Below are 13,387 nucleotides of genomic sequence, written 5' to 3'. Positions count from 1 at the left end.
CAACCCTATAGGTGGAACAACAATATGAACTAACCAGTACCCCCCGGAGCTCTTGTCTCTAGCTGCATATGAATCAGAATATGGCCTAGTCGGCCATCAGTGGAAAGAGAGGACATTGGTCGTGCAAACTTTATATGCCTCAGTACAGGGGAATGCCAGGGCCAAGAAGTGGGAGTAGGAGGGTGGGTCTGTGGGTGGGGGAGCATGTGGTGGACATTTGGGATAGCATTGGAAATGTAAATGAAATAAATACCTAATAAATAAATAAATAAATAAATAAATAAATAAATAAATAAATAAAATAAAAGAACATGCCATAGCCTAGAAATAGACAGGAAATGCTCACTGTTTTCCTGCCTGTGGAGAATGGTTGCTAGGCCAGAATGACATGTCAGGAACTGACTGGTTGTAATATCATGTCTTTTTTTCATGGTCTCCCATGTTGTAATCCACTAGTAAGTTGAACAAGAAAATAAACAACGACCTTAAAAAAAAAAATCTGTAAGTCTGCACCTTTTTCCCTCTCTCTCTTTCTCTTTTTTTTTTTTTTTTTAACTCGTTGTTTTATCATACCTTTAATTTCAGGACACATTCTTGAGAACCGACAGACCAAGCCAGCCAAAGAAGCATAAAAATTCTTTACAGTTGTTCACTTCTCCTTTACCACCTTCAAAAACAACCCTTAGATCCTGTATGCAGCTCTGTAGCAAATCACCAGCCACATATATTAATTTCTCCAGTGGATAATGCATTTATTTCTCTCCCATATTTCTTTGCCACATGCTTTTCTTTATCTCAGCCAACTACAAAACAAACAAAACAAAACAAACAGATATTCAAAGGGAATACTCAGAGCATCAAGGCCAGAGAAGTAGGTAGGATACAAACTGATCACCACCATTCTCTCCTTTCCTCTCAGTCCAATTTCCCATTTATCATTCTTAACTTTGCTGTAGAACTTATAGTGTGTCCTTGTCTCACTCTCTACTCCAAATCTCTGAAGACTAATGCCCTCTGCTATCCTCCCTTATATTAGCCCTTCAAGACCCCTTCTTAGCTTACCTTCATTCCTAAAGGTCAGCTACCAATACCTAAAATGACATTTTTCTTGGGAATTTCTATTTTGACATTGTTGGTGTTGGTGGGATTTGCCAAACAATCAATGGAAGAAAGCAAGCAACTAGAGGGAGAGTTTAGGATTCCCAGAAGCAGGAGAGATCAGGACATAAAGGAGAGAGCCCTGACTGTGTCATGGAAGATCTTTATATTTTGACACACAAGACCCTATCAAGTTAATTTCTGCATAACAAAACTTATATGTGATACAGGGTCTAAGTTGTAAGACACAATCACCTAAGCAAATTTCAACCATAGGAAACTTCCTGCATTGCCAGGTCCTTCTCTTGGATTAAGTTATGCAAAGGTTCTGAGAAACCTTCAATAGAGTAGCCCCATAACATCTCAGATTATAATTGCTGACAGAAAAAAGCAGCTACATCAAAGCTTATGTGTCAGCACGCTGGATTCCTACCAGATATAGAGGATCTACTAAAACTCTGCAGCAAGACATGTTTTTCAAGATGGTATAAAATTTCCTACAAGGCAACGCAGACGCAGGATCTAAAACAACTTTGACAAAAACAAAATAAAGAAATCAACAATGATTGGTCATTAATATGTCTAAATATCAATGTTTTCAAATTCTCAATAATAAAAAAACATACAATAACAGACTGTATGTGAAAATAGAACTCATCCTTTTATAGTATCCAATGAACATACCTCAATGTCAAATATGGTCATTATCTTAGGGTACACTGTTGGATTATGATATTCTAAGCAAATCTTCCTAAGAAGAAAGTTTGTTTATTTACATTAATGTGAAAAAAATAGATTTCAGACAAGACCCAAAATGAAAGGATAGGGAAGAATACTGTGTACTTATCAAATGATAAAAACTGGAGAGCACATTTCACTTCTTCTGTTCTGTGTCCTTAAAACAAGAACGCCAAGGTTAGCAAAAAGTACTACTAGAGTTACATATATACCATCAGCATTGATAGTGGTACACTTCAATTCTCATTTTTTACTACTGATCAGGTCATGCAGAAAAAAATTTAAAGAGTAATATTGGAGTTAATAATTTTGTAAACCAAATGAACTTAACAGTTATTTACATTATATTTCCCTTGAACATACATACTAATCATTGTTCTCCACTCTTTATAAAAAAAAAATGATCCAAAATTGACCAAATATTCATTTAGACATAGAATGATTTCACAGAAACCTCTAGAATAAAAAGACATAATTGCAACCAAAAGGAGGAAACAGAAAGTCATAACTGAACTGTGGGATTAAAACAATAAAGTAAAAACAAAGTGATAAATACAAAGTCATAACACATACAAGGAAATTTTTAAAAATCACTGCATCCTCTTATCAAAATCAACCACTGAAAGAATACAAACTCATGGAAACTGAACAATTCTCTACCAAGTAAAAAATGTGTCAACACAGACATAAAGAAATAAAAAAGCCTTTAGAATTCAATGAAAATGATTACACAGCATATACAAATGGACTGGTCACAATGATAGTCACTGGAAAATGGCATGTTCAACAGAATGGTAGTGGCAGATGCCTTTTATCTCTGTAAGTGGGAGACAAAGCAGGAGGTTATATGTAAAACTGTGGCTAGCCTTATGTACAGAACTGGTTCCAGAAAGCCAAGGCTACACAAAGAAATCCCTTTTCATTAAACAAAAGAGGGGGTAGGGGAAAGGTCATAGCACAAAAAAATAGGGAGTGACTTCACAGTATTTATTCAAGAGTACACGGTAAGCTTCTAGAATAATAAGAAATGATCACACCCAGGAGGAGTACACAGAAAGTCTTAATCAAACAGTGGGATTAAATCATTAAAAATAACATACAGTTATAAATACAAAGACTGGCAATTAATGAAAATATATTAACACAATCAAGGAGTCTTAGAAATCAATGAAAAGTAGAGAGAATATATTCAATTTACAAAATTAGGAATGAAGAGGGGGGCTTAATAATAGAAATAGAGAAAATCTAGATAATCATAAAGGCTTACTTTAAAACCTTATACTCCCCCAAATATAATATCTGAAATATATGGGTATTTTCATCAATACCTACCACTTTCTAAGGTTAAAGAAAGTTAGAATAAAAATTTACACACTGGAATTCTAACCAACAGTGAAATAGAAGAATTCACTAAAATTCTCCCAACTCCTCCAGCCAAAAAGTGAGACTACATAAATTTAAGACAAAATTCTTTGAGAAAAATCCAAGATATAACCATCAACCTGATATTATCCCAAACAAGAGAAACAGAAGGGATATTGCTCAGTTCAGATTATGAGGCTACATTCACTGAAATAACTAAGCCACATAATGAACTAACCAAGAAGGAGATTTACAGAGTAATTTTTCTGATGAACTTTGGTACAAAAACACAATGAAATTCCTACAAAGTGAATCCAAGAACCAATCAAAAATATCAATAACATTATCAGGTAAGCTTTACCACAAAAGGCAAGTAACATTCCATATACAAAAGTCAGTAAAAGGATATATGTATGTATTTGTGTGTATATACACACATTTAAACATGAAATAAGTAGAAGTATTTTTGAGAATTGAAAACACCCAAAGGATATGGGGATAGAGTAGCATGTGAAGCCAGTTTGGAAACTCCTTTACTCTCCTATGGAAAAAAAATCTTCATCTCATATCTCTCTATATGCATATTTTAGCCTCAGAAGAGAGAGGTTCTAGATCATGCACATGGAAATTTTTAATATTTCAACATTTCAAGAAAATTTAGAAAATAAATAGGTCCTATTTGCTTCATCTTAAATGCCAAATATGACGTACCACAACACACAACAGAGAGTTGCCTATATTGGTGCTGCTTTAAATGCATTCCATATACACATAGAACCGTCTTACCTCAATTATCAATAAACTCTCCCACTGGCAGTACAGGTTCTAAAATATTATGAAGAATAAATGACAAGGAAAATTATATGACTATTTTACTCATTAAACACAGGTTCATTTGCCACTTAAGTATTAGTTTAGAAGATACTAATTGTGGGAATTCTTCAAAGCAACTACTGGAATGTAAAATTAGCAAAATCAATGTAGAAAAGCAAACTTAAACTAGAACAAACAGGTCAAAATACGGTATTGATCTGTGAGAAATGAAGGTCACATTTGAATATCATATTTTAGAAATCAAATAAATATTCAGCTTAGTTTCTTGTTAATATTCACTGGGAATATGAATGCTAGGACTTATGAAGTTTTGAAATGAGCATAAGGATCAAGCATTCCCTGGAATGGATGAATATTTAAAAATCAAGTGACCTGAGAGAAGGTCAACAACTGGGATGAAAATAAATAAAATACTTAAAACTGAACAAATTCATATCAACCTTCATGCTATATATTTTAAAAATAGAATTCTAACTATACAGGGGAATATTCTAAATGTATTGAAAAACTAAGATAAATAATGAATTTAACAAAAATAAAAATCTGTAAGGAAAATATGGTCTGTGATGATGTTTTGGATACAGCAGGATTCAGGACATTTCTAGACGACATAATTTTAAATTCTCAAGACAATGTAAGTACAGATTTTGTTTAGATATTCTGTATCTGTCACTGCTGCAGCATTGTCTGTACAGCATTCTCTGTGGATATCAAAGGGTCTGAACATGGGGCTGATTTTCCCTCTCTGAAGATTTGTGAACAATGGCTAATGTGTAACCATGACCTCGGATTTTGTGAGGCCTTCCTGAACCATAAATGCATGTCTCATGGTGGATCAACTCAAAGGACATTGATATTATTTAGGGTGTTCACATAAACAGATTTTTGAGGCAGTCCTGGGACCAAATTTTCACAAAGTGGAATCTTTCCAGGGACCTTGATTTCCATAAACATGTGTGATGTCAACTATCAAGCTACATCATCCTCATCTGCATTATCAACCAAGTTAATCACATGCACAGTGGACATCAGGTGAAGATCCTCAGGAGAGAGCATCAATGATTCTTCCAGGGGTGAGGAAACACCTGTGGAAAAGGAAACATGAATGCATGTGTAGCATCTCCCTGGGACACAGTGTTAATAGTACATGGGGATCAATTGGTACCTGTTTGATTTCCTGATCTGTTTGGCACTTCACAATCAAACTGCCCAGACTCAGAACAGGAAAAATATGCTCACCTTGATTTTCCTCTTCTTGTTCCTGAACATTCCACTTCTTGTGGCTGGTTTTAATTCTCCCAGATGCTTTTGGAAAATGAAGTAGAATGAATACAGGGGTAGAAACCATGGTACAGGATGTATCTTCCTGATTCTTGCGATACAACAGCCTGTAAAGAAAGAGTATTTTAGTCATATTTTGAATATACAGTAAGTGCTTTTGTGATTTCCATGTACAGTCATCATGAATGTTTCCCAAGACTACTGAGGATGAGGAGCAAAGCATAGCTATGAGACTTTTGCATGATGTTTTCAGCCTGCAAAACAAGGAAGAACTTGAAATATTACTAGAGACTTAATGCTATCTTACCACTTAATTTGACACAGAATATTTTTTCAATAGTATTACATTAACAGGGATGGAAACTTAGCAATAAAACAAATTTAAACCTTTACCTGTCACTTAAACATCTCCCTAGACAATTTCCATTTCACAGGATCCCATGGTATCTTATCAATAGAATGACCATAAATTTTCTATGACTTTATCCTAGGTGTTTAGGCAAATTGCCATATAGAGACTTCTGATAGTCCTTCCATCACAGTGTAGTTTCCAGTGCATGTGCTTGGGCCACTAATATTGGAAAATCAGCCCCATGTATGACATACCTAGTTATACAGAACTTTCATATAGATATTCACTTACTTTCTAAAATTCCATCCATGTGGTCCCGATTTATGTACAGATACTTCATTAAAAAAAAATGAAGATATTTGTCCACTCTCAAGTTTACATTTTGATCTATACAAATTACTGGTTTTAACGACTTACAAAGTCCAGTTCTTTATTCTCTCCTTAGAACAAGGAAGCAATGGATGGACTCTAAGGGTTCTGTATGTGTTCTTTGAAAAGTGATGTTATTACTAATAGTGGTGACATCTCATTTATGAAAGGTGACCTTTCATTAACATTTCAAGGTTTCATGAACTTCCAGCTTCTTTGTCATCTCAACCACATTACACAGATCATTTCATTCTACATGGGGTGGGGACAATGCAATCCAGTGCAGATTTATCCATTTATTAACTGCAAATTATATCTATAAATTGCTGTCAATTATAAACACTATAACCTTTTACAGAACTCATACTGAAAACCACAAGTATGCTCTGGCTTTGGCTTTTTCCATATATGAAATCAACAGGAACCCTGATATTTTGCCAAATATGTCTCTAATATTTATATTCTCAGCAGACAGTTGTGAGTGGGAATCTGAATTGAGTCTCATTCCTATTGGTTTACAAAATTCTGATAATCTCCCTAATCATTTGTGTGAAGAATTAACCAAATGTATACTGGCCCTTACAAACATGAATTGGGCAACAACTGTGACACTTCATACAATCCTAAGTAACTTCAGGTCTGACCAGGTAAATTTTTATGTGTGTGTGATTATGTGGTTTCTCTCAATCTCTCTCTCTCTCTCTCTCTCTCTCTCTCTCTCTCTCTCTCTCTCTCTCTCGTGTGTGTGTGTGTGTGTGTGTGTGTGTGTGTGTGTGTGAGAGAGAGAGAGAGTGTGTGTTTATTGAGGCAGGGTGAGAATTCAGTCATGAAATCATATATCTCTAGTGCCAGCATGACCTTACTGGGCCTGGGCAAATATAAGTAGTTCAAGGGTATTATTCACAGACCTGATGGGGCTTCCANATTACTTTATATGGATTATATATGAGGGAGAAAATAATAGCTAGCTAAGATTTTTAGAACTGTGCAGAAAAAATGTATTTACATGTTCTAAGAATTCATTGTACCTCCTGCTGCTTCCTGTTTTCTAGTTCCTTCATATTACTTATGGAACTTTTCATCCTGTCCTGAGTGATCATGAAAAATTTCCCTATCTACATCAGATGGCCTCTGATCATACAACTCTAGCCCTTGCCCTGGTATCCTTCATAATTCATTTAGTTGGAACTGGGTAGGGTTGGTCATCTCAGACAGTGATCAAGGTATCCAATTTCTCTCCTATTTGAGAAGAGAGATGGAAAAATATACAGTCTGCTTTGCCTTTGTCAACATGATTCCAGTCAACATGAATTTATACATGTCAAGAGCTGAAGTGTATTACAACCAAATCATGACATCATCCACAAATGTTGTCATCATTTATGGTGACACAGACAGTACCTTAGCTGTGAACTTTAGAATGTGGGAATCCCTAGGTATACAGAGACTATGGATCACCACCTCACAGTGGGATGTCAGTGCTAGTATGAAAGACTTTACATTTGGTAACAAATATGGGACTTTTGCCTTTGAATGACACCATAGTGAGATTTCTGGGTTTAAACATTTTGTCCAGACATTGAACTCTGTCAAATGCTCAGATGAGTATCTGATAAAGCTGGAATGGATGCACTTTAACTGTGAGGTCTCAGCCTCTAAATGTAAGACACTGAAGAACTGCTCATCCAATCACTCATTTGAATGGTTAATGGTACATACTTTTGACATGGCTTTTATTGAAAAGANTTATTACATATACAATGCTGTGTATTCTTTTGCCCATGCACTCCATCAGATGACTTTTCAAACGTTTGGTAATCTGCCCAAGGACAATGGGAAAGAACGCAATTATAGCTGCAAGAAGGTAATGTTTCTACTGTTAGATGATGTTTAGAATTATTAATCATATAGTTTTAAGAGAGTATAAATGCCCAAACCAAGTGTGCTAGAAAATGTTTTCAAAAATACAAAGAATTTTCATTGAGCAAGTAAATCTTGATATTAGTATTAAAATCTAATGTTAAGGGAACAGACTATAAGGCATAATCTGTCCATGTATACCTGTGATTTTGTTAAAATTACCTGAATATCATCATACATGTTCTAATACTGAAAACATACTGAGCCCATCCTCATGAGTCCACTCAATGATGAATCATAGTTCACAAGTTCTCAAGTATATTGTAATCATTGTAGGGTATTCTTTTAACTACACATCCAAACTCATACTGTTCCTACTCTAGGCTAGTGGTACTACTTGGTCCTCTGAGAGTAATTATAGAGAAAATCGTGTTAGAATTCAGCTCACTTCATTTGCGTGTGGTGATGTGAGTGAATGTATGTTTCCCACTGCTTATTTGTATGTTTCTCTGTTTCTGTTTATCTATGTGTATATCTATATCTGTGTCTACTACTAGACAAATATAGAGATAGATGTATACATATATATAGACAGAGTGACAGAGAAAGACAGAGAGAGATGGGTTATTTATAGACATTTTTTGCCAATCTGCCTATCTGTCTATGGCAGGTAGCATAAATTTGTCTGGTTCCTTTTCTTTCTGTATGGTGGATTTTGTCAGAATGTATATTCCTGTGTATAATTATCAATGCATATGTCTGCATGTGCCTGGGTTTTCTGTTTTTCTGTATGTTCTTTCATTTTTTGTCTGTTTGTCTGTGTATGAAATCATAAATATTTCTATGTGTCAATGTCACTCTGTGTGTATATCAATACATGTCTATGTGAACCTATGAATATTATTCGGTTCATGGGTTTTGTGCGTGTGTGTAACTGAGTATATGTTTTGTGTGGACCCGTGTCTGTTTGATGTTTTTGATGCATATTCTGTGTCTGTGTGTATGTGTGTTTCTATATGTGTGTTTGAACAAGTATATGTTTGTTTGTGTAAATAAGTGTGTGCTTGTGCTATGTGTGTATCTCTATATGGATGCAAGTCTCTCTGTTTCATGTGTCTCTATATTTCATATTGCAAATATTGTTGTCTACATGTATGTTTGTGCTTGATTGATAATTTCTTAGAGAACTAAAATAATAGCAACATTATAATTTTGTTCAGCCCTTGAATTTCATTAAAATTTTCACCAGCATATTGCCAATAAAGTTGCCTTTAAGATGAAGTAAGAATTTGTTTTCTTACTTTAAGGAAGAGACTATACTCTATATTATTCTGACTGTCTTTCAGCTGTATTCCTCTCTGAGAAAGAACCACTTCATTAATCCTGTTGGAGACAGAGTGAATATGAACCAAAGAGACAAACTACAGGAAGAGTATGACATTTTTTACATTTGGAATTTCCCACAGGGCCTCGGACTTAGAGTTAAAATAGGGATGTTTAGTCCCTATTTTCCAAATGGTCAACAGGTACATTTATCTGAAGATATGCTAAAGTGGGCAAAAGGAAGTTCACAGGTGGGTTCATCCTAATTGTACTAATTTAAATGGAACTTTCAAATGTGTGCTTCCAAACATCCTTGAATCTGGTGGAGTGAAATTAATTGCCATGTGCAAGACTAATTTGTACCATCCTATACTATGTTTATTTTTTCATGTTTTATGTCACTTTTTAGTAATTCATTGAGGATTTCCAACGTGAATACACCATAGTATCATATCAGAAACTGTTTCATGTCTTTAATATTAAATTAACTGTTTTAGAAAACAGTTTATATTATTTCCAGTATAGTGAGCAATATGCTACTAGTCCAATTATTACTATGACAGAGTAAGTTCCAATCTTATGATAAACCCTTTCAATGGATGTTTAAAGACCTTGGTTCTTTGCAAAGATAGAGTAAATGCATCATAATTAGGTCGCCAATTTTTATTATATTATTTTCAAGCCTGATTAACAACTAGTTCTAAATTTCCTACACTATTACCTAACCATGCATTAATATTTTATGACAAGCCGGGTGTGGTGGCGCACGCCTTTAATCCCAGCACTCAAAAAGCAGAGGCAGGCGGATTTCTGAGTTTGAGGCCAGCCTAGTCTACAAAGTGAGTTCCAGGACAGCCAGGGCTACACAGAGAAACCCTGTCTCAAAGAACCAAAACAAAAAAAATATAGCAAATTTAGATACCCATAAGAAATATACCTTGTCTTTTTCTGTTTCTTTTCTATGTTGGTATGGTTGTTTTGTCTGTATGTATATCTGTGAAACACCTGCATGAAAAGTATATATGGAAAGCAGAAGAATCATTCAAACCTCTGAGCATTTGCAAGAGCTTCTTCCCACACAGTGGGTGCTGGAAATTAAACATGGCTCCTACTCCTGAGTAACAATTGTTTTTGAGAATTTAGCCATGTCTACAGCCCTGAAGCATACCTTGTAAGACACAATGCTCACTAAAGAAAGTTGTCTGGCCCCATCCATTTTTGCATAGCTGATCCAAAAAAAGAAGTCTGTGCAAGTTGCATGCTGTATGTGAGGAGAAATTGATAGTAATAAAAATTAATATTTGAGAAAATTTGAAAAATAATATCTCATGTACATGCTATTTATAACATAGGTATGAATCTCATGTGATTAGTTTTAATGTGTCATATTCAAACTGCTAATTTCATTTGAATATCTCCTGTTGCTCTGATAATATGAAATTTAAAGTTACTATTCTTCCTCAATGTGATTAAGAATTCCATTCTTAGGGAAAAGAACATAGGAGCTGAAAATGAAGTGATATAACTGAGTATCAATTTAGAGGATAGAATTGAAATCTCATTTATTTTCTATATAAACCTCAGTGTTATATATATATATATACATATATATGTATATATATATATAATCTCAATGTGGAATCTAATGAATAAAAATGTGAGGACATCAAGGAAATATTCAAAACAGAATCATAGATTTAAGTGGAAGTATGTTCAATGATATACTAAACAAGGAATCAAAGAATGATTATAAGAATGTAAAAAAAATAAAATAAAGGAAGGACAGTAATCACCGATGGGTGAATACAATGAAACTGTGAAATCTTTAACCACTGAGACATTGAGTATGAAAATGGCAAAGGATTTCACTAAATTATAAAATAATGAAGGAATTTCAAGCAAATATATATATGTATATATATTGATCAATATGTATATATGTCAATCAATATTCTCACATAAGGCATGCTCCAAATTGAGGATTGAAGAAAAAGCCTTAAGAAATAGAAAATTCAAACTATGACAAGGATAAAACAAGAAAAATAAAACTCATAGGTTAACAAGGAAGTATGATTAAAAGATCAAATTAAACCAATGGGAACAAGACAGAGAAGAAGCCACTCTAAGTATCTATTGTATATCCATTCTATTGCACCTGTACATATCCAAAATAATGTAGGAAAAATAGACATCTGTCGAGTAGAAACATAAATAGCAAAGTTTGAAATAGCAACTACTCAGCTTTTGAAATAAGATAGTCCTTGACAAACTTTACTTAAAATTTACTGTGGAAAAAGGAGCAGGTTCCACAAGCTTCAATCATTTTTAAATGTAGCTTGCTCATTCATTCATTCATTCATTCATTCATTTCCTTTACATACTGATAACCATTTACACGCCCTCTTCTACTCCTATTCCTTCTCCTATCCTTCTCCTTCCTCCCATCCACTACTACTTCTTTCTTTAGAAAAGGGGATTGCCTCCCCCATAGCAACATGCTTTGGCATATCATTGCACAACAATTAGGCACAGATTCATGTTCTCTTATTGGGGTCAGGAGAAACAAACCAATAGGGGTAAAGAATCTTAAAGAAAGGCAGCAAAGTAAGATACAGATCTTGGTACTGCTCTTAGGAATCCCTTGAAAAGACCACACTGCACAATGGTTAAAAAACTTTATATGCTCCAGTACAGGGGAACACCAGGACCAAGAAGTGGGAGTGAGTAGGTAGGGGAGCGGGGGGAGGGGAGGGGGTAAATAGGGGATTTTTATGATAGCATTTGAAATGTAAATGAAGAAAATACCTAATAAAATTTTTTTTACAGGTTTAGAATGCCTAGGTAAGTTCTATGCATTATTCATGGTGGTAGGCTCAGTCTCTGTGAGCCCTTATGGCAGGTTAATTGATTATGTAGGCTTTCTTGTGGTTTCCTTTATCTCTCTTGCTCCCATGATCTTTCTTTCCCTTCTTCCCCTCTTGTTCAGGATTCTGTAGGCTCAAACTATTGTTTGGGTGTGTATCTCTGCATCTGCATAATTCAGTTGCTGAGTGATGCCTCTCTCATCAAGGACATTTTAGGCTCTTGCCTTCAAGTATAACTGAGTATTATTGCCAGCATCAGGAGTAAGCTTTCTCCTATGGAATGTCTCTCAAGCTGGACCAGTCATTGGTTATCTATCCAATTTCCTCTGCTCCTTCTTTACTCCCACACATCTTTAGACATGATAAAGTGTAGGTCAAAGGTTTTGTGGATTGTATATTGTCGAAATCCTCACCCTGGAAAACTTGCCTGCTTCTTGGAGATGGACATTACAGGATCCCTATCCGCCTTTGCTAGGAGAATTAGCTAAAGTCATCCTCATTTATTTCTAAGAGTTTCTATTTCCTTAGCTTTCTAACTTGAATCACACATGCCACCCCATATTAATAATCTCACAAAATATTCTGTGCCGTAGTCTACACTCACCCTGTCATGCCCTTCTCTTCTCATCCCCACTCCACTCCTTTCATTGCAAAACACTATTCACCCATGATGTCAATTCTATTTCCCATTGTCAGGGGAATATATCTATTTTATCTTATGCCATCTTTTTTTACTTACCTTTTTTTAGGTTTAGGGATTTTTAGCACACAATTTACATTCTTAAATGAGAAGGATAAAAATTATTATGTCTTTCAAAAATTAAGAGATATAATTGCCAATCCAGTTGTGATATCCAGTGAGTTTATTCCTTATAATACCAGGAAAAATAAAAACTTTCATGATGAACACAATTACAATAAGTCATAACTGATAAATGAGCACTAAGATGGACTTTAAAAGAACTCCATCATGTATAAAAGTTCAATGAGCACAAGAGGTCAAAATAATATATAAAAAACATTTAAATTCTTGAAAGAACAACTACTAAAAATGTGTCGAACTACTGAACAATAGTGAACAAGTAATTTTAGTGATAAGTAAATGTTAGTGGTTGTCTTAGTCAGGGTTTCTATTCCTGCACAAACATCATGACCAAGAAGCAAGTTGGGGAGAAAAGGGTTTATTCGGCTTACACTTCCATACTGCTGTTCATCACCCAAGGAAGTCAGGACTGGAACTCAAGCAGGTCAGGAAGCAGGAGCTGATGCAGAGGCCATGGAGGGATGTTCTTTACTGGCTTGCCTC

The 13,387-nt window shown here is 34.9% G+C and overlaps 1 protein-coding gene across 1 annotated transcript in view; it reads left to right on the top strand.

Annotated features, from left to right (window-relative positions):
- Nucleotides 1-5,263: 5,263 nt before the first annotated feature.
- Nucleotides 5,264-13,387, top strand: part of LOC110288200 (vomeronasal type-2 receptor 116-like) — an 18,534-nt gene continuing 10,410 nt past the window's right edge. The window contains 5 exon segments of the mRNA XM_021154615.1: nucleotides 5,264-5,460; nucleotides 6,393-6,681; nucleotides 7,087-7,210; nucleotides 7,213-7,898; nucleotides 9,241-9,468. Of these exon segments, the coding sequence (XP_021010274.1) occupies nucleotides 5,264-5,460; nucleotides 6,393-6,681; nucleotides 7,087-7,210; nucleotides 7,213-7,898; nucleotides 9,241-9,468 (1,524 nt within the window).

The sequence above is a fragment of the Mus caroli genome, unplaced genomic scaffold (genome assembly GCF_900094665.2).
Source record: "Mus caroli unplaced genomic scaffold, CAROLI_EIJ_v1.1 scaffold_16705_1, whole genome shotgun sequence".
Lineage (NCBI taxonomy): Eukaryota > Metazoa > Chordata > Mammalia > Rodentia > Muridae > Mus > Mus caroli.
This window is presented reverse-complemented; position numbering and strand designations above follow the sequence as displayed.